The 23323-nt window shown below is 36.3% G+C and overlaps 1 protein-coding gene across 1 annotated transcript in view; it reads right to left on the bottom strand.

Moving 5' to 3' along the window:
* Positions 1-16067, bottom strand: part of CYLC1 (cylicin 1) — a 28378-nt gene extending 12311 nt beyond the window's left edge. The window contains exon 1 of the mRNA XM_045869053.2: positions 15928-16067. Within this exon, the coding sequence (XP_045725009.2) occupies positions 15928-16067 (140 nt within the window). The remainder of the gene's footprint in view (positions 1-15927) is intronic.
* Positions 16068-23323: the final 7256 nt, after the last annotated feature.

Here is a 23323-nt window from a genome sequence, read left to right as displayed (position 1 = left end):
TCATTGATTTTTTTTTTTTTTTTTTTTTTTTTTTTTTTTTTTTTTTAGTTTCTATGCCATTTATTTCCTCTGACGATTATTATTTCTTTCCTTTTACTCACCTTGGGATTTTTTGTTGTTGTTTTTCTAGTTCCTTTATATGTAAAGTTAAGTTGTTTATGTGAGCTTTTTCTTGTTTGTTCAGATAGGCCTGTATCCCAATATATTTCCTACTTTGAAGTGATTGCACTGTGTCCCAAAGATTTTGTGTTTTCATTTTCATTTGTCTCCATTTATTTATTTTTTAGTTCTTCTTTGACTGCTTGATTAACTCATTGGTTCTTAGTGTCATGTTGTTTAGTCTCCATGTATTCATGTTTGTGGTTATTCTAGTCTTTTCTCTTGTGATAGATTTCTAGTTTCATACTGTTGTGATTGGAAAAGATGTATGGTATGATTTCAATTTCTTAAATTTATTGAGACTTGTTTTGTGTCCTAACATGTGACCTGTTCTGGAGAATGTTCCATGCAAACTTGAAAAGAATGGGGCACCTGGGTGGCTCAGTTGGTTAAGCGACTGCCTTTGGCTCATGTCATTATCCTGAAGTCACAGGATCGAGTCTCGCATCGGGCTCCCTGCTCGGCAGGGAGTCTGCTTCTCCCTCTGACCCTCCTCCCTCTCATGCTCTCTGTCTCTCATCCTCTCTCTCTCAAATAAATAAATAAAATCTTTAAAAAAAACTTGAAAAGGATGAATATTCTATTGTTTTTGGATGGAATGTTTTGTATATACCTCTTATGTTGATCTTGTCCAATGTGTCATTCAAAAACATATTTTCTTTGTTGATTTTCTGCCCAGATGATCTACCTATTGATGTAAATGGGTTGTAAAGTCCCTTACTATCATTGTGTTGCCATCAATTTTTCCCTTTATTTCTGTTAATATTTATGTATTTAGGTAGTCCAGTGTTGGATCTGTAGATATTTATAATTGTTACAACCTCCTGTTGGAGTATCATTATGTAACGTATCATTATGTAATGCCTTTCTTTGTCTCTTGTTAACAGTAATAAATAAATCATTTTTTCTGACTTCAGTATTGCTGCCATGTTTTTTTTTTTTTTGCTTCCATTTGCATAGTATATGATTTTTTTTAATCCCTTCACTTTCAGTCTCTTTATCTGTAGGTCTGAAGTCTATCTCTTGTCAACAGAATATATATAGATTTTTTTTTTAATCCATTCCACCATCCTATGTCTTTGATTAAATAATTTAGGCCATTTACTTTTATTTTATTTTTATTGTTTCTAAAGATTTTATTTATTTATTTGACAAAGAGAGACACAGCAAGAGAGGGAACACAAGCAGGGGGAGTGGGAGAGGGAGAAGCAGACTTCCCACCGAGCAGGGACCCCAATGCGGGGCTTGATCCCAGGACTCTGGGATCATGACCTGAGCCGAAGGCAGATGCTTAACCGACTGAGCCACCCAGGCTCCCCTAGGCCATTTACTTTTAAAGTAATTCTTGATATGTACTTATTGTCATTTTGTTAATTGTTTTCTGGTTGTCTTTGTAATTCTTCTTTGTTCCTTTCTTCTTCTCTTGTTCTCTTTCTTTTTATTCCTAGTTTTTATTTGTTACATTTCCTTCTCTTTGTTTTTTTATACATCTATCATAGGTTTTGGGTTTGTGTTTACTATAAGGTTCGTATATAATATCCTATGTAAATAACTATATTAATTGTTTTTTCATTTAAGTTCAAAGACATTTTAAGAAACCAATTTCTTTTTCTTTTTTCTCTTCTTTTTTTACTCCTTCCTCCATGTTTTATATATATGTACATAGTCATATACATATAATAGTCATTTATATATTATATATAGTCTTTTTTTACTTTTTTTAGTAATTTTCTTATCTCTAATTAGGACTATTTTTTTTTTCACTTAAAAAGTCCCTTTATCATTTTTTATATAACTGGTTTAGTGGTGATAAGCTGTTTTATTTTTTGTTTGTGAAATTCTTTATCTCTCAATCAAATCTGAATAACCTTGTCAGGTACAGTATTCTTGGTTGTAGGTATTTCTTTTCAGTGCTTTGAATATATCATTGCATTCCCTTCTGGCCTGAAAAGATTCTGCTGAAGCCTTATATGTTTTCCCTCATAGGTAATTTTTTGCTTTTCTCTTACTCCTTTAAGGTTCTGTATCTTTAACTTCTGACATTTTAATTATTTTTGTCATGGTGTGGACATCTTTGGGTTCATCTTGCGTGAAATTCTCAGTGCTTCTTGGACTTCGATGTTTATTTCCTTCCCTGTGTTAGGAGATTTTTCAGTAATATTTCTTTCAATATTTTTCTATCCCTTTCCCTCTCTTCTTCTGGGGATTCTATAATGTATTTGTTCCCTTGATGTTGTCCAAGAGATCCCTTAACCTATCTTCAAATTTCATTTTTTCTTTCTCTTTTAGTCATTCAGTTTGAATGTTTTACATTACCTTATGTTACAAATCATTGGTACATTCTTGTATATCTACTGATCTGCTGCTGATTCCATCTAGTCTTTGTGTGTGTGTGTGTTTTTTTAATTTCAGTTATCATATTCTTTAAATATGATTGCTTCTTTCTTATATTTTTTGTTTGTCCTTATTGAAGGTCTCATTGAGTTATTCTACTCTTTTCTCCTGCCCATTATCTTTACAATCATTACTTTAAAATCTTTATCAGGCATATTGCTTATGCCTGTTTCATTTAGTTGTCTTTTTTTTTTTTTTTAGCTTGGCAATGTGTGGTAACTTTATTTATTTATTTATTTATTTATTTATTTATTTATTTATTTATTTAATTCTTATGTTAATCCCCATACATTACATCATTAGTTTTAGATGAAGTGTTCCATGATTCATTGTTTGTGCATAACACCCAGTGCTCCGTGCAGAATGTGCCCTCCTCAACACCCACCACCAGGCTAACCCATCCTCCCACCCTCCTCCCCTCCAGAACCCTGTTTGTTTTTCAGAGTTCATCATCTCTCATGGTTCGTCTACCCCTCCGATTTCCCCCGCTTCATTCTTCCCCTCCCGCTACCTTCTTCTTCTGTTTTTTTTTTTTCTTAACATATATTGCATTATTTGTTTCAGAGATACAGATCTGAGATTCAACAGTCTCGCACAATTCACAGCGCTTACCAGAGCAGCATTTACCCTCCCCAGTGTCTATCACCCAGTCACCCCATCCCTCCCACCCCACCCCCCACTCCAGCAACCCTCAATTTGTTTCCTACAATTAAGAATTCCTCATATCAGTGAGATCATATGATACATCTCTTTCTCTGTTTGACTTATTTCACTCAACATAATACCCTCCAGTTCTATACACGTCGTTGCAAATGGCAAGATCTCATTCCTTTTGATGGCTGCATAATATTCCATTGTATATATATACCACTTCTTCTTTATCCATTCATCTGTCGATGGACATCTTGGCTCTTTCCACAGTTTGGCTATTGTGGACATCGCTGCTATAAACATCAGGGTGCACGTACCCCTTCGGATCCCTACTTTTGTATCTTAGGGGTAAATACCCAGAAGTGCAATTGCTGGATCATATGGTAGCTCTATTTTCAACTTTTTGAGGAACCTCCATACAGTTTTCCAGAGTGGCTGCACCAGCTTGCATTCCCACCAACAGTGTAGGAGGGTTCCCCTTTCTCCGCATCCCCGCCAACATCTGTCGTTTCCTGACTTGTTAATTTTAGCCATTCTGACTGGTGTGAGGCGGTATCTCACTGAGGTTTTGATTTGGATTTCCCTGATGCCGAGGGATGTTGAGAACTTTTTCATGTGTCTGTTGGCCATTTGGATGTCTTCTTTGGAAAAATGTCTGTTCATGTCTTCTGCCCATTTCTTGATTGGATTCTTTGTTCTTCGGGTGTTGAGTTTGATAACTTCTTTATAGATTTTGGATACTAGCCCTTTATGTGATAAGTCATTTGCAAATATCTTCTCCCATTCTGTTGGTTGTCTTTTGGTATTGTTGACTGTTTCCTTTGCTTTGCAAAAGCTTTTTATCTTGATGAAGTCCCAATAGTTCATTTTTGCCCTTGCTTCCCTTGCCTTTGGCGATGTTTCTAGGAAGAAGTTGCTTCGGCTGAGGTCAAAGAGGTTGCTGCCTGTGTTCTCCTTGAGGATTTTGACAGACTCCTGTCTCACATTGAGGTCTTTCAACCATTTGGAGTCTATTTTTGTGTGTGGTGTAAGGAAATGGTCCAGTTTCATTCTTCTGCATGTGGCTGTCCAATTTTCCCAACACCATTTGTTGAAGAGACTGTCTTTGTTCCATTGGACATTCTTTCCTGCTTTGCAAAGATGAGTTGACCATAGAGTTGAAGGTCCATTTCTGGGCTCTCTATTCTCTTCCATTGATCTATGTGTCTGTTTTTCTGCCAGTACCATGCTGTCTTGATGATGACAGCTTTGTAATAGAGCTGGAAGTCCGGAATTGTGATGCCGCCAGCTTTTCTTTTCTTTTTCAACATTCATCTGGCTATGCGGGGTCTTTTCTGGTTCCATACAAATTTTAGGATTATTTGTTCCATTTCTTTGAAAAAATTGGATGGTATTTTGGTAGGGATTGCATTGAATGTGTAGATTGCTCTAGGAAGCATTGACATCTTCACAATATTTGTTCTTCCAATCCATGAGCATGGAACGTTTTCCCATTTCTTTGTGTCTTCCTCAATTTCTTTCATGAGTATTTTATAGTTTTCTGAGTACAGATCCTTTGTCTCTGGTTAGATTTATTCCTAGGTATCTTATGGTTTTGGGTGCAATTGTAAATTGCATCGACTCCTTAATGTCTCTTTCTTCTGTCTTGTTGTTGGTGTATAGGAGTGCCAATGACTTCTGTGCATTGATTTTATATCCTGCCACTTGACTGAATTCCTGTATGAGTTCTAGCAGTTTTGGGGTGGAGTCTTTTGGGTTTTCCACATAAAGTATCATATCATCTGCAAACAGTGAGAATTTGACTTCTTCTTTGCCAATTTGGATGCCTTTGATTTCTTTTTGTTGTCTGATTGCTGTGGCTAGGACTTCCAATACTATGTTGAATAGCAGTGGTGATAGTGGACATCCCTGCCGCGCTCCTGACCTTAGGGGGAATGCTCTCAGTTTTTCCCCATTGAGAATGATATCTGCTGTAGGTTTTTCATAGATGGCTTTTATGATATTGAGGTATGTACCCTCGATCCCTATACTCTGAAGAGTTTTGATCAAGAAAGGATGCTGTACTTTCTCAAAAGCTTTTTCTGCGTCTATTGAGAGGATCATATGATTCTTGTTCTTTCTTTTGTTAATGCATTGTACCACATTGATTGATTTGCAGATGTTGAACCAACCTTGCAGCCCAGGGATAAATCCCACTTGGTGGTGGTGAATAATCCTTTTAATGGACTGTTGGATACTATTGGCTAGTATTTTGGTGAGAATTTTTGCATCCATGTTCATCAGGGATATTGGTCTGTAATTCTCCTTTTTGATGTGGGCTTTGTCTGGTTTTGGGATCAAGGTAATGCTGGCGTCATAAAATGAGTTTGGAAGTTTTCCTTCCATTTCTATTTTTTGGAACAGTTTCAGAAGAATAGGTATTAATTCTTCTTGAAATGTTTGGTAGAATTCTCCTGGGAAGCCATCTGGCCCTGGGCTTTTGTTTTTTGGGAGATTTTTGATGACTGCTTCAATTTCCTTAGTGGTTATAGGTCTGTTCAGGTTTTCTATTTCTTCCTGGTTCAGTTTTGGTAGTTGATACAACTCTAGGAATGCCTCCATTTCTTCCAGTTTATCTAATTTGCTGGCATAGAGTTGCTCATAATATGTTCTTTAAATTGTTTGTATTTCTTTGGTGTTGGTTGTGATCTCTCCTCTTTCATTCATGATTTTGTTGATTTGGGTCATTTCTCTTCTCTTTTTGATAAGTCTGGCCAGGGGTTTATCAATCTTGTCAATTCTTTCAAAGAACCAGCTCCTAGTTTCGTTGATCTGTTCTACTGTTCTTTTAGTTTCTATTTCATTGATTTCTGCTCTGATCTTTATGATTTCTCTTCTCCTGCTGGGTTTAGGCTTTATTTGCTGTTCTTTCTCCAGCTCCTTTAGGTGTAGGGTTAGACTGTGTACTTGAGACCTTTCTTGTTTCTTGAGGAAGGCTTGTATTGCTATATACTTTCCTCTTAGGACTGCCTTTGCTGCATCCCAAAGATTTTGAATAGTTGTGCTTTCATTTTCATTGGTTTCCATGTATTTTTTTAATTCTTCTTTAATTTCCTGGTTGACGCATTCATTCTTCAGTAGGGTGCTCTTTGGCCTCCATGTATTTGAGTTCTTTCCGACTTTCCTCTTGTGATTGAGTTCTAGTTTCAAAGCATTGTGGTCTGAAAATAGGCAGGGTATGATCCCAATCTTTTGGTACCGGTTGAGACCTGGTTTATGACCTAGGATGTGATCAATTTTGGAGAATGTTCCAGGGGCACTAGAGAAGAATGTGTATTCTGTTGCTTTGGAATGGAATGTTCTGAATATGTCCGTGAAGTCCATTTGGTCCAGTGTGTCATTGAAAGTCTTTATTTCCTTGTTGATATTTTGCTTAGATGATCTGTCCATTTCAGTGAGGAGGGTGTTAAAGTCCCCCACTATTATTGTATTGCTGTCAATGTGTTTCTTTGCTTTTGTTATTAATTGCTTTATATAATTGGCTGTTCCCATGTTAGGGGCATAGATATTCACAATTGTTAGATCTTCTTTTTGGATAGGTCCTTTAAGTACGATATAATGTGCTTCCTCATCTCTTATTACAGTCTTTGGTTTAAAATCTAATTTGTCTGATATAAGGATTGCCACCCCAGCTTCCTTTTGGTGTCCATTAGCATGGTAAATCGTTTTCCACTCCCTGACTTTCAATCTGGGGGTGTCTTTGGGTCTAAAATGAGTCTCTTGCAGACAGCATATCAATGGGTCTTGTTTTTTAATCCAGTCTGATAGCCTGTGTCTTTTGATTGGGGCATTTAGCCCATTTAGATTCATGGTAACTATTGAAAGATAGGAATTTAGTACCATTGTATTGCCTGTAAGGTGACTGTTACCGTATATTGTCTGTGTTCCTTTCTGGTCTATGTTGCTTTTAGGCTCTCTCTTTGTTTAGAGGACCCCTTTCAAGATTTCCTGGTTTTGTGTTTGCAAATTCCTTTAGTTTTTTTTTTTTATTCTTATGTTAATCCCCATACATTACATCATTAGTTTTAGATGAAGTGTTCCATGATTCATTGTTTGTGCCTAACACCCAGTGCTCCATGCAGAATGTGCCCTCCTCAATACCCACCACCAGGCTAACCCATCCTCCCACCCCCCTCCCCTCCAGATCCCTGTTTGTTTTTCAGAGTCCATCGTCTCTCATGGTTCGTCTGCAAATTCCTTTAGTTTTTGTTTGTCCTGGAAGCTTTTTATCTCTGCTTCAATTTTCAATGACAGCCTAGCTGGATATAGTATTCTTGGCTGCATATTTTTCTCATTTAGTGCTCTGAATATATCATGCCAGTCCTTTCTGGCCTGCCAGGTCTCTGTGGATTGGTCTGTTGCCAATCTAATGTTTCTACCCTTTTAGGTTACATATCTCTTCTCCTGAGCTGCTTTCAGGATTTTCTCTTTGTCTCAGAGACTCGTAAGTTTTACTATTAGATGTCGGGATGTTGACCTATTTTTATTGATTTTGAGAGGGGTTTTCTGTGTTTCCTTGATTTTGATGCCTGTTTCCTTCCCCAAATTATGGAAGTTCTCTGCTATAATTTGCTCCATTATACCTTCTGCCCCCCTCTCTCTTTCTTCTTCTTCTGGGATCCCAATTATTCTAATGTTGTTTCGTCTTATGGTATCGCTTATCTCTCAAATTCTGCCCTCGTGATCCAGTAGTTGTTTATCTCTCTTTTTCTCAGCTTCTTTATTTTCCATCATTTCATCTTCTATATTACTGATTCTCTCTTCTGCCTCATTTATTCTAGCAGTTAGCACCCCCATTTTTCATTGCACCTCATTAATAGCCTTTTTTGATTTCTACTTGGTTGGATTTTAGTTCTTTTACTTCTCCAGAAAGGGTTTCTCTAATAACTTCCATATTTTTTTCAAGCCCAGCTAGTATCTTTAAAGTGATGATTCTGAACTCTAGATCTGACTTCGTACTAATGCCCATATTGAGTAGGTCCCTGGCAGTCGGTACTACCTCTTGTTCTTTTTGTTGAGGTGATTTTTTTCCATCTTGTCATTTTGTGCAGAGGAGAATAGATTAATGAGAGAACAGAATGCTAGCAGAGTAACAATGTCCCCAGAAAATATACTCTAAACAAATCAGAAAAGACCTGAAGCAGTGGGAAAAGAAAGGGAAAGAGAGAAAAAAGAAAAAGAAAAAGATAAAGATAAAAACAAAAACAAACAAAACAAAACAACAACAACAAAAAACCAGAATGTGATCAAATATGATCAGGCTGGTATATAGATCAGTGCCACACACTAGATTTGGGGTGTATTTTGGTCTTTTAGGAGAAAGTGCCTCCCAAAATTTTAAAGAAAGAAAAACTTATATATGTACAAAAATAAGGGTTGATATGATGAAGGGATGGAATATGAGTGTAAAGATGGAAATTATAAAAAATTTTATAAAAGGAATTGATAAGAAGTTGTTTGAAAAAAGAAAGAAGAGGATTTAAAAAAAGAAAAAAGAAAAAAAAAGGGAGACTCTTAAACTCTTAAAGAGTTTTTTTTTTCCCTTTTTTTGGAAAACATTCCTCTGTCTCTCCATTTTGCTTGACTTTCTGTGCTTATTTCTATGGATTAAGTGGAACAGCTACTTCTTCTATACTGAAGGAATGGTTTTGTGTATGGGTTGTCCCCTATGTAGACTATTTGGTTGGTGACTTTTCCTGCCTGGCTAGAGCTATGGTTGGCATGGGCTGGGGTCTTGGGGCTTTCCATGTAGTGGACACCTTGTCAGGACAACAAAAAGCAGGGTTTTCACAACATTCTATGCACTGAAGGAACACTAGCAGGACAACTAAAGCTGAAATGTGTAATTCACAGTGTTTGTGGGCTCTCTATGTTAGAGGTGCATTGACAGGGTGGCTGAAGCTGATGTAGTATGCAGTCAGGAGGTCCCTGATCTCTTCATGCAGAGGGTGCCCTGGCAGGATAGCTGAAACTAACGTGGGTACAAGCTAGGGGCACTCACATCTCTACACACAGAGGGCACCTTGGCAGGATAACTGAAGCAGACGTGGATGTAAACCAAGTTCTTCCTGGATTCTCTGCACAGAGAGAGCCCTGAGGAGTGGGTGTTGAGATGTATAGGGTGGGAGGTCCTGGGATTCTCTGTGCAGAGGGTATCTTGGGAGGGCTGTTAAAGCTAAAATAGGCAAGGGTTGTTGTCATCCTGGGGGTCTCCATGAAAAATGTATCCTGGCAGGACAGGTGAACCTAAGTCAGGTACAATCCTGGGCGTCTTGGCTCTCTACATTGAGGGTGATCTGGCAAAATTGCTGATGCTGAACTGGGTGCAAATGAGGGTGTCTTAAGGTACTCAGCACAGTGGTGCCCTGGCCAGGTGGCTGGAGCCAAGGCTGGAATGGATGGTAGTGTTCTGGGGTGCTCCACGTAGCATGTGCTTTGGTGGGGTGTCTGAAGCTGATGCATACATGAGCCTGCAGTTTCTGGGATGCTTAATGTCAGGAGCACCCTGGGAGGACAGCTGAATCTCAAGCATATGTCAGGTAACATGTTTTGGAGCACTCTACACCAGGGGTGCCATAGCAAAACATCTGGATTTGTTCTGGGCTGCTTTGCACCTGTGTCACTTTGAGACAAAGACTTGGGCTCTGGTGAGCACTAAACAGCAGTGTCCTGGTATGCACTACCTTGGCGCCACCCTGTGGGACAGCTTGGTATGGCCCAGGACTCACTGAGGTGGCAGGCCAGTTAGGGTGCTCAGACTGCACTGGTCTGTGCTTGCAAAGTAGAGGGGGAGTGTAGACTATGTATGTTCACCCCTACCACCCGGAGAACATTCCAGCAGCTCTTCCACCATTTGGCAGAGTTCTCAGGCTGACTCTTTTCTATTATAGTTGCTCATTTGAACTGCAGCTTCTTAAAGAAAGAAAAAATAATAATAAAAGAAAAAAGAAGTAAATTTTTTAAAGAAGCCAAGAAAGAACAAAAACAAAAGGAAAACAAGACAAAGAAATGTGGCTTATTTTCCATGCCCCGGCATGACTAGGGCTGTGTGGCTTGTGTACCTTGAGCTAGCTTAGGTTATAAACTCACTGTGTGGGACTGGAACTTATTCTAGTCTGGGACTTTAAGGTGGAGGGTGAGAGAGCATTTCCACAGCATCTGTGGGGCATTTTAAATAGCAGCTTTTTTCCCGTGCCCCAGCTCACCTGAAAGTACAGTGGGCTTGTGGATCCTGAGCTCACTGGGGTTACAAAGTTGCTGTGTCAACTGTACCAACTAGTTATGGTGACTGGACCCTTCCCTGGTGTAGGCTTTTAAGGTGGAGTGGAAAAATAAGCTGTGTTGTTTTCCAGTACCTCTGACCTGGAGAACATTCCTGTAGCTCCTTTGCCATTTGGTGGAGTTCTAGTGTTCTCTCTTTTATATACTAGTTGCTCTATTCTTTTTCTTTTCTTTTCTTTTTTTTTTTTTTAGCAGTTCTAGATACTACTGATTTTTTTAAATTTAAACTCAATTTAGTTAACATACAGTATTATTAGTTTCAGGGGTAGAATTTAGTGATTCATCAGTTCCATATAACACCCAGTGCTCATGATATCAAGTGCCCTCCTTAATGCCCATCACCCAATTACCCCATCCTCCCACCCACCTCCCCTCCAGCAACCCTGATTGTTCCCTATAATGAAGAGTCTCATGGTTTGCCTCCTTCTCTGCTCTTATCATATTTTATCTTTTCTTCACCTTCCCTATGTTCATCTGTTTTGTTTTTTAAATTCCAAATGACTGAAATCATACAGTATTTGTCTTACTATAACTGATTTATTTTGCTTAGCATAATACCCTCTGATTCCATCTATGTCATTGCAAATGGCAAGATTTCATTCTTTTTGATGGCTGAATAATATTCTATTGTATATACAGACCACCTGTTCTTTATCCATTCATCTGTCAATGGACATCTGTTTGTTTGTTTTTTTTTTTCATATTTTGGCTATTGTGGACATTGCTGTTATAAACATTGGGGTGCAAGTGCCCCTTTGAATTACTATTTTTGTATCCTTTGGATAAATACCTGGTAGTGTAATTACTGGGTCCTATGGTAGTTCTACTTTTAACTTTTTTGAGGAATCTCCATACTGTTTTCCAGAGTGGCTGCCCCAGGTCGCATTCCCACCAACAGTGTAAGAGGGTTCCCTTTCTCTACATCCTCACCAACATCTGTTGTTTCTTGAGTTGCTAATTGTAGCCATTCTGACCAGTGTGAGGTGGTATCTCATTGTGGTTTTGATTTGTATTTCCCTGATGCTGAGTGATGTTGAGCATTTTTTCATGTGTCTGTTAGCCATTTGTATGTCCTCTTTGGAGAAAAATGTCTGTTCATGTCTTCTGCCGATTTCTTGACTGGATTTTTGGTTTTTGGTTTTTGAGTTTGATAAGTTCTGTATAGATTTTGGATACTAGCCCTTTATCTGATATGTCATTTATGAATATCTTCTCCCATTCCTTAGGTAACAATCAACAAAACTAAAAGGCAACCTACTAGATACTCTCTTAAAGCATGGCTTTTTTTTTTTCTGTGCCCAAGGGCGGAGGAATCTCTTCTTGGTCCATCACTACTATCTTTCCCCACTGTTGTTCACAGCATCAGGGGTGAGGGTTCCCATTTTTACTGTGTCTCCATCTCTTCTGCTGTCCTCTTTGCCATTCTCTATATCTTTGTGTGGAAACTGCTCAATCAACCCTTAGTTTTTCTTCAGGAAGAATTATTTTATAAATAGGTGTAATTCAGTGTTTTCCATGGAGGAGGTGAATTCAGGATGTTCCTACATCACCACCTTGGACTGCAAATATCACTCTGATAAATCTTATGCATTCCCTGACCTCCATTTTCTAAAAATGTCTACCTAAAATTCACATCACAGTTTCCCACCCCTAAATGAAATTATAAAAAACAAAAGTATATTTTTCACCAGAAACTTGAGGAAAAATAAACCATGGATCAAAAACTGAAATAAAAACACAAATTTGACAAAATCTAAATTAATAAAATATTTATAGAACAATAAATCAAACCAGCCCCCCCAATCCTTTAGTGAAAATGTCTAAACAAGTAGAAACTCACCTATTTTCTAAGTGTACTAAATAAGTTTTGGGATAAAAAAACACAAAAATTTTTTAATGTTCTCAGAACTTAAAATAAAACTACTAATGATATCTGAAAGAGGCACAGATAAGCGTTGATCTGGATTTTGAATTGTTTCTACACAAAGGAAAAATTGCTCTATAATATTTTCCATTCAAAAAGTACCCACTGAATTTGACAATAATCATGGTGTTTACTGAGGACACATATGGTGTAATTTATTTAAAATTTTTTTTTAAGATTTTATTTATTTGAGAGAGAGAGAATGAGAGACAGCATGAGAGAGAGGAGGGTCAGAGGGAGAAGCAGACTCCCCGCCGAGCAGGGAGCCCGATGTGGGACTCAATCCCGGGACTCCAAGATCATGACCTGGGCCGAAGGCAGTCACTTAGCCAACTGAGCTACCCAGGCGCCCTTGTTTTAAAAATTTTACATCATTATTAGTTATCAGGGACAGTGAGTCATGACCATTGTTAATTCCAAGATTGTACTTATATACACATATATCCTAGAGCTTGATTTTTTAACTGACTTAAATTATCAAGTTAGCAAATATAACTTTTTATTTTATTCTTATTAGTAACTACTTATTTGACCTGTATTTTTATTTGTGTTAAATCTATGTTCATTTCCTAAGTAAAGCTCTAGTATCCAGCATAAAGCCTAGTCCATATTCATCATTAAATTGCTACTGACTTACTTAGGAAATATTTTGGATACACAGATTAATAAAAAAATATCTAATCCAGTGGTTCTTAACTAGATGTGAACATCAAAAAAAAAAAAAGTGAACTTGCCTGGCAAATGCTCCTAGACCCTTGAAACAGAATCTCTTGGTGTGGCTTAATGAAGTCTGTATTTTAAAACTATCCTAGGTGGGGTGCCTGGGTGGCTCAGTTGATTAAGCATCTGACTCTTGGTTTCTGCTCAAGTCACGATCTCACAATCATGATCTCAAGGCCTGGGGATAAGGGTTGCACTCAGCAGGAGTGTGCTTCAGATTCTTTCTCCCTCTCCCTCCTGCTCACTCTCTTTCTCTCTCAAATAAGTAAATAAATAAAATCTTTTAAATAAACTAAAACAAAAATAAAACTCTCCTAGGTGATTTGGATACTTACCTCTGGTTAAGAACCACTCATCTAAGTGATCTTGAAAAAAAAATCATAGCTTTCTGAAATAATTCATTCAGAATTATTTGTTTTCTAGAAAGCAGTTGATCAGTGATATATTAGTCTGTGTTGAAGCCATATTTATTCAATAGCTAGATGATATTATGGCCTGGGATCTTGGAAATTTAACAGATTGGAGGTTTGGCATGCTGACTGGATTCCTGCTTTCATAGTTAGGAAAAAGGCTTTGCACCTGCATTGATTTGACTTTTTTTCCCCTACAGCCTAAAGTACTGTTTTGTAACCTTCTTTGATAATAACTCAATATATGTGCATATAATTCATATTCTTTTGTAATAATATACATTATAAATTATACATTAAGGTAGAACATATTGAAAGAGGAAATAAAACAAATTGAATCTCTAAATCTTATTTCCACACTTCAATGGATTGCCTTGAACAAGCATCTCATTTTGGAGTACACTAGAAGAGGTAATCAGGGAACAGTGAAACAAGGGACAATTTAGCCAAATGTCATAACATGTCTGCTTTATATAGATGTGGTCTCAATCTCAAATTATTGGAAATTCAAATATAGCAAAATGTTTGAGTAGTTATCTTCATAAATAGCATATTATTATTTTTTTACTTTATAAATGATTATGTGTATATTCCTTTGGTACATGGGTGGTCCTAACCTATAACGTGACATAAAGAGAGAATGAGTGCTAGAAGCCAGAAGACAGTGGAATGATATTTTTAAATTTCTGAAAGAAAAAATTACTGCCAATTTAGAAGTTAAATACAGCAAACAAAAATTGTGAGAATTTCATTCCCAGCAGAAGAACTAAAATAAATAAAAGTGGAGATTCTTCAGGTAGGAGGAGGAAACGACACAAGATGATAGAGTTAATACAAAATTAAATAAAGAGCATCAAAAATAGCAAACATGTGGGTACAGAATATAAATATTAGGCATTTGTAAATAATAATTTGTTGAATTTAAAATAAAATAAAAATTTTATGAAAAATAGAATTTATAGCAGTAAAGGTGTATTGAATAAGTAGAATTAAAGTCTAAGGTGATTGCATTGTCTAGGGAGTGGCAAAAATATTAATTTGTCCTAAACTGTAATAAATCAAAGGATTATGTTGTAATTTCTAGAAAAACCAAAAAAGAATAATAAAAGAATGTATAATTAGTAAGATAAAAGATGGGGAAATATAATTAAAATGATTGATTAATACAAAGGATAGCAAGAAGAGAAAATAAAGAGCACAAATGTGGGACAAATAAATAAAAATGAGATGTTAGATTTAAATCCAAATGTAAAATAATTACATTAAATGTAAATGGAGTAAGATAAAAAGTTCTGAATATCTGCTATATAACATAGTATGTATAGTTAATGATACTATGTTATACACTTTAAAATTTGTTAAGAGAGTAGATATGTTAAGTGTACCAACCAAAAAAAAAAAAAAAAGGTATATGGACTAAATACACCACTTAAAAGACAAAAATGTCAGACTTCCAGAGAAGATGGTGGAATAGAATGATACTAAGCTCACCTCATCCCACAGATACAACTAGGTAACACCCACTTCAGTGTAAATAAACCACAAAATGTCCCAAAGATGGGAAGAACAGACTCTCCACAACTAAATATAGAAAAGGAACCACATCAAAGAAGGTAAAAAAAGTAGAGATGTTGGGGCGCCTGGGTGGCTCAGTTGGTTAAGTGACTGCCTTCGGCTCAGGTCATGATCCTGGAGTCCCAGGATCGAGTCCCACATCGGGCTCCCTGCTCGGCAGGGAGTCTGCTTCTCCCTCTGACCCTCTTCCCTCTCATGCTCTCTCTTATTCTCTCTCTCTCAAATAAATAAATAAAATCTTTAAAAAAGAAAAAAGAGTAGAGATGCAGTCAAACAGACCTGCAGGATTGTCCTTGGGAGGGAGGGACACTGGGCACAAAAAGGGTAGAGGACCAGACTCCACCCCAGACACCCCAGGCATGGAGGGACCCACATGGGGAAAACAAATCTGCATAACATTTGGCTTTGGAAACCAGAGAGGCCTAATAACCAGTGGGACTTAATAACTGGAACTTTAAAAGTCAGGAGGTTTAACTCTAGGAGAGCTAGGAGGGCAGAGTCCCTGCCCTTAAAGATATAGCACAACAAACAACTCTGCTGAGATACAGCATAGAAGCAGCAGTTTTGAAAATGCCTAGGGTGTATAACAAGGACATTTATTTACTAATCTCAGAGCATGTGCTGGAGGGGCCGGGACCTTTGGGGAACTTCTCCAAGAACAAAAGAGCTGGCACTTTTGCCACTTCCTTCCCCCACACCCCAAACTAGATACAAGGGAAATAGCAGAAACCAGCACAGTACACATATTCTCCCCCTTGCTTGCTAAGAGTCTACCGTAGCCCTGTGTGCTCCTGTGGAAACATCTCCACCATCCAAACCTCAGCAGGAGTTTTCCCAGGCAGCTGCAGGCCCCCTTCAGGGTCCAGGCAGCAGAAGTGTGCAGAACTTGCTGGCACTGTGCTTCCTGACCACATGTTCTCCTGTGGGCTTGCTCTCTCCAATATACCCTTGGCCACAGCCCATCCAAAGCAGTGTCACAAACCTTGCAGTGTGCAAGCAGCCCGAATAGGAGCTCCAAAGTGGCTCTTGGCCTTTTGAGAGGGGAATATAACTACACATAACAGTCCAACAGTGACCCAAGAAATGGGCTGAGGGCAGACATCAGGTCTGACTGCAGGCCCTGCCCACCAATGAAGGCTTCTCAGGGGACAATACAGGAAAAGTGCCCTGCAGTACAGTGCTACTAAATCTCTGGCAAATGCATGGTCTGACTCAACTCAAGCACAAGGCAGCCCTACAGTGGCTCATTAACAGCACAGACACCAAAACTTCCCACCACAAGCCAAGAGAGTAATTGCTGATGACTGTACTAAAGGCAAACATGGCACAGCCACAATGGTAGGGCACATTAAGCAACACAGGAGACACCGCTGAAGCTCTAGGTTCTGGCACAGGGGATATTGAATTGCTGGGCACTACAGGACCTCTCATTAATAAGGCCACTACTTTCAAGAACAAGAGAGGTAGCAGATTTTCAGACCCAGAGAGATAGACAAAATGAGGAGACAGAGAAATATGTCCCAAATGAAAGAATAGGACAAAATGACATCAAGAAAGCCAAACAAAATAGAGATAAGTAATATCAGTGATAGAAGAATTTAAAATAATGGTCATAAAGATACTCACTATACTTGAGTAAAGAATGGAAAACCTCAATGATACCCTCAGCACAGAGAAAGGAAACACAAAAAGAATCAATCAGAGATGAAGAACTCAATAACTGAAATTAAAAATACACAACATGAAAGACATCGTAGATAAAAGGAAGCAGAAGGATCAGTGACCTGTAAGAGTAATGACAAAGAAATCAAGCAGAACAGGAGAGAGAGAGAAAAAAAAAAACTATTAAGGGAACTCAGAAACATCATCAGGTGTAGTAACATTTGCATTATAGCAATCCCAGAAGGAGAAGGGAGAAAGGGTTAGAAAATTTATTTGAGGGGGGTCCACAAAAAGACTCATAGTAATTAAAATTACAAAAAAGTACAGATTAATAAAAAAGTAAAATATTTTATTTATTTATTTGACACCCACAGAAAAAGAGAGATAGCAAGAGAGAGAGCACAATAAGGTGAGCAGCAGTCAGAAGGAGAGGGAGAAGCAGGCTGCCCACTGAGCAAAGAGCTTAAGACAGGACTCAATCCCAGGACCCTGGGATCTTGACCTGAGACAAAGGCAGATGCTTAACTGACTGAGCCACCCAGGAGCCCAAAGAGAGAATTTTTAAAGCAGCAAGAGAAAGCAGTTGCATTCAAAGGAACCCATAAGGCTATCAGCAGATGTTTCAGCAGAAACTTTGCAGACCAGAAGAAAGTGGCATGATATATTCACAATCATGAAAGAAAAAAAAAAAAAAAACTGCAATCAAGAATACTCTATGCAGGGCACCTGGGTGGCTCAGATGGTTAAGTGTCTGCCTTCGGCTCAGGTCATGATCCCAGGGTCCTGGGATCGAGTCCCACATCGGGCTCCCTGCTCCTTGGGAGCCTGCTTCTCCCTCTGCCTCTCTCTCTCTCTCTCTCTCTGTCTCTCATGAATAAATAAATACAATCTTTAAAAAAAAAAGAATACTCTATGCAGCAAGGCTATCATTTAAAATAGAAGGATAGATAAAGAGTTTCCCAGACAAATTAAAGTTAAAGGAATTCCTGACAACTAAACCAGTGCTACAATAAATATTAAAACAGTAAAGAAAGACCATAAGTAGGAGTAAAAATGTAGGAAGGACAAAAGCAGTAAAATTAAGCATATCTATAAAAATCAGTCATGGGATTTAAAAATAAAAGCATGTGAAGTATGACACCATATACCAAAAACATAGGGGGGAAAGAGTAAAGAATAGGTAAAAACTTAAGTGACTATCAACTTAATATAGACTGCTATGTGCATAAGATGTTATGTAAAAACCTACCGGTAATGGCAAATCAAAAACAGATAATAGATATGCAAAAATACAGAAAAAAGAATACAAATATATCAATAAAGCCAACAAACAGTGAAAGGAGAGGAAGAGAATAAAGGAACAAAGTAGAACTACAAAAACAACCATAAAACAAATAACAGAATATCAGTAAGTACATAACTAACAATAATGAATTTGAATCTTAATGGACTAAACACTGCAATCCAAAGATATAGGGTGAAGAATGGGTAAAACAACAAGACCTATCTATAGTCTGCCTACGAGAAATTCATTTCAGACCTGAAGACACACGGAGATTGAAGGTGAAAAGATGGAAAAATATTTATCATGCAAATGGAAGTGAAAGGAACACCGGGGTAGGATTACTTATATCAGACAAAATATACTTTAAAACAAACCTGTAATAAGACACAAAGAAGGACATGACATAATCATAAAAGGAACAATCCACCAAGAAGATATCACAATTTTAAATATTTATGCACCCAACATGGAAGCACCAGATACATAAAGCAGCTAATAATACACATAAAGGAAGTAATTAATAGTAATACAATAATAGTAGGGGACTTTAATACCCCACTTACTTCAATGGGTAAGTTATCCAAACAGAAAATCAACAAGGAAAGTGTGGCTTTGAATGACACACTGGACCAGAAAGATATAATAGATATATTCAGAACATTCCATCCTAAATCAGCAGAGTATGCATTCTTTTCAAAAGCATATGGAACATTCTCCAAAATAGATCACATATTAAACACAAAATAAGTCTCAAGAAATTAAAAAAAGATTGAAGTCACACCATGCATCTTTTCTGACCACAATGCTCTGACACTAGAAATCAACCACAAAAAATAATGTGGAAAGAACAAAAATACATGGAGGTTAAATAACATGCTACTTAAAAAAATGAACAGATCAACCAAGAAATCAAAAAGGATATCAGAAAATCCATGGGGGCAAATGAAAAAGATAACATAATGATCAAAAATCTTAGAGATGCAGCAAATGCTGTTGTAAGAAGGACGTTTACAGCAATACAAGTCTAACTCAAGTAGCAAGAAAAATCTAAAATAAACTATCTAACCTTGCATCTAACGGAGCTAGGAGATGAAGAAAAAACAAAACCCCAAACCAGTAGAAGAAAGTAAATAACAAAGATTAGAGCAATAATAAATGAAATAGAAACTAAAAAATAACAACAATAAAAATAGTATAAATCAATGAAACCAGGACCTGGTTCTTTGAAAATATCAACAAAATTGATACAATTTTAGCCAGACTCATTGAAAAACAGAGAGACAGAGAATTCAAATAAACAAAATAAGAAACAAAAAAGAAATAACAATCAGCATGACAGAAATACAAAGGAGTATAAGATAATATGAAAATTATATGTCAACAAATTGGAAAACCTAAAAGAAATGGATACTTCCTAGAAATATATAACTTCCCAAAACTGAACAAGGAAGCAATAGAAAATTTGGACAGACTGATTAGTAGCAATGAAATTGAATCAGTAATAATAAAAAAAAATTCCCAACAAACTGAAGTCCAGGACCAGATGGCTTCACAGGTGAATTCCACCAAACATGTAAAGAAGAGTTAATACCTATTCTTCTCAAACTACTCTAATAAAAAAAAGAGGATGGAAAGATTCTAAATCCATTCTATGAGAGCAGCATTACTCTGATACCAAAACCAGATAAAGACATAGAAAGAGAGAGAGAGAGTGCTATAGGAATGTATCTCTGATGAACTTTGAACTTAGATGCAAAAATACTAGTAAACCAAAATCAAAAACACATTTAAGAAATCACCACAATCAAGTGGCATTTATTTCAGAGATGAAAGGGTGGTTCAATGTTTACAAATTTATCAATGTGATATATCACATAAGAAGAGAATAAAATTAAAAATCATATATTATTTCAATAGATGCAGTAAAAGTATTTGACCAAGCACTGCAACCATTCATGGTAAAAACCCTCAGCAAAGTAGGTTTAGAGACATACCTCAACATAATGAAGGCCATATATGAAAAACCCACAGCTAACATCATTTTTAATGGGGAAAAACTGGGAGAATTTCCCTAAGACAAGACAAGTCCACTCTTATCATTTTTATTCAACACAGTATTGGAAGTCCTAGCTACAGCAATCAGAAAGAGAAAAAAATAAAAGACATCTAAATTGCTAAGGGTGAAGTAAACATTTCACTATTTGCAGATGACATGATATTACATATAGACAACCCTAAAGACTCCATAAAAAAAAATACTTAGAATTGCTAAACAAATACATAAGATCACAGGATACAAAATGAATATACACAAATCCATTGCATTTCTATATACTAATGATAAAGTAGCAGAAAATGAACTGAAGAAAATAAACCCATTTACAATTAAACCTAAAACAATAAAATATCTAGGAATAAACTTAAACAATGAGGTGAAAGACCTGTACTCTGAAAACTATAAAACATTGATAAGAAGAAGTGAAGACAACTCAAATGAAAAAAATATTCCATGCTCATAGATTGGAAGAACAAATATTATTAAAATGACCATATTACACAAAGCAATCTACAGATTTAATGCAACCCCTATCAAAATACCAACTGCAGTTTTCACAGTATTTGAATAAATAATCTCAACATTAGTATGGAAACAAAAAGACTATGAAAAGCAATTTTGAAAAAGAATGAAACAGGATGTATTACAGTCCTAGCTTTCAAGATACACAGCCAAGCTGCAGTAATCAAAACAGTATAGTAAGGTTAAAAAAAAAAAAAAAAGACACATGGATCAACAGAACAGAATATAATCCCCAGAAATAAACCAATGATTATATGGTCAATTAATCCATGACAAATGTGGCAAGTATATGCAATGGGAAAAAGATATTCTATTCAACAAATGGTGTTGGGAAAATGAGGTAGCTAAATGAAAGAAAAAAAAATGAAACAAAACCAATTTTTCACACCATACACAAAAATGAAATCCAATTGGAATAAAATATAAATGTAAGACCTGAAGCTATAAAACTCCTAGATGAGAGCACAGGCAGTAATTTCTCTGACATTAGCCATAGCAACATTTTTCTATATATTACTCCTGAGGCAAGGGAAATAAAAGAAAAATAAATTATCGGGACTACATCAAAACAAAAACAAAAACAAAACTTCTGCACAGCAAAGGAAACAATCAACAAAAATCTAAAATACAACTTATTGAACAGAAGATATTTCCAAAGGACATATCCAGTAAAGGTTTAGTATCTAAAATACATAAAAACGTATAAAACTCACCCCCCCAAAACCAAATAATCCAATGAAAAATGGTAAGAAAACATGAACAGACGTATCTCCCAAGAACACATCCAGATGGCCAACAGACATGAAAATATATTCAACAACACTCATCATCAGAGAAATGCAAATCAAAACCACAATGAGGGGCACCAGGGTGGCTCAGTCCATTAGGTGTCTGACTCTTGATTTCAGCTCAGTTCTGATTTTCAGGGTCATGGGATTGAGCCCCCACATAGAGCTCTGCACTCAGTAGTTAGTCTGCTTGAGATTCTCTCTCTCCCTCTGCCCCTCTCCCCACTTGCTTGCTCTCTTTCTCTCTCACACAAGATTAAGAAAGTGTTGGTGAAGATGTGGAGAAACAGGAACACTAATGTACAGTTTTTGGGACTACAAACTGGTGTAGCCACTGTGGAGGACAGTATGGAGGATCATCCAAAAATTAAGAATAGAATTGCCATGTGATCCAGTAAATCTACTACTGGGTATTTTGCCAAAGAATATGAAAACACTAATCCCCTCCAAAAAAAAAGTCACATAAGAACACATAAAGATTATTTTTTTAATGGAGAAGAGATACTGTGCACACAGTAATGGATAATAAGCTCATAGAGCTATACTAGTGTCAAACAAAGTTAACTTTAACATAAATAAAGATAAATGTAACATTTTATAATATTAAATGGGTCAATCCCATAGGAAAATATAGCAGTTCTAAATTTGCATGTACTCACTTTCATAGCTGTAAAATATATAAGCAAAATTTATACAACTAAAAGCAATATAAAAATTCACAATTACAATTGGAACCTTTAGCACACTTAGTAACTAATAGAGCAATTAGATAAAATATATCAGTAGAGATATAGAAAATTTGAATAACATTATTAGCAAAATGACCCAATTTGAAGACGCTACACCAAACAATTGCACAATACACATTCTTTTCAAGTTCATATGGAACATTAACAAAAGTGAACATAGACTGGATCACAAATTAAGTTTCAACAAGTATCAAAGTACTGAAATTATATGGTATATATTTGCTGACCACAATTGAATAAAGCTAGAAATCAACAACAAAAAGAAAATTTTGAAAAATCTAAACATTTGGAAATTAACAATTTATGGAGTAAATTACAATGTAAATTAAAAAATATTTTGAACTACTTTTTATATATCATAAAGAAAAATATGATGGTGCGATATGAACAGATGCAAAGAACTACTAAGAATTTTATAGCTTTAAAATCATATATTAAAAAAATAAGAGAAGCTGAAAATAAATGATTTATGTATCTACCTCAAGGAGCTATAAACCGAACAGTAAATTGAAGCCAATGTATGCAGGAGAAAAAAAAGTAAAGACAACAGAGATGAAAAGAAAACAAAAGCTTTATGCATATAAATTTAAAAATTTAGTTGAAATGGGAAAATCCCTTTAAGAGGAACACATATTAAAGCTGAAATAGAAAATCTGAATTACTGTATGTATACTAAAGCTGTTAACTTGATAAAACTTACCAACATAAAGATTTCCAGGTCTGGATGTCTTCATTGATCAATTCTCCCAAAAACCTAAGGGAGAAATAGCAATTATTTACAAACTCTTCCAAAGTCTAGGGAAAAAGGCACACTTATCAACTTGTTCTATGAGAACAGTGTAAGCTTAAAAAAAAAAAAAAAACACAACTTACAAGGTGATTAATAGAAAATAAAATCACAGTCTTATGTCTTTTATAAACATAGATTCCAAAATGCTTAAGCATTTTATCAAATTCAGTACATAGAAAGCATATTATTTCACAACCAAATGAGCCTTATTTCAAGTCAGTTTAACACTTGAAATTCACCACATTAACACATTAGAATAAAGGATAGAAAGTTATACAATCATTTCAGTACACAGAAAAAATCTTTAAAAATATCTAA

This window comes from Mirounga angustirostris, unplaced genomic scaffold, assembly GCF_029215605.1.
Source record: "Mirounga angustirostris isolate CCGP_5_RB_7025 unplaced genomic scaffold, mMirAng1.0.hap1 SCAF_11, whole genome shotgun sequence".
Taxonomy (NCBI): domain Eukaryota; kingdom Metazoa; phylum Chordata; class Mammalia; order Carnivora; family Phocidae; genus Mirounga; species Mirounga angustirostris.
This window is presented reverse-complemented; position numbering and strand designations above follow the sequence as displayed.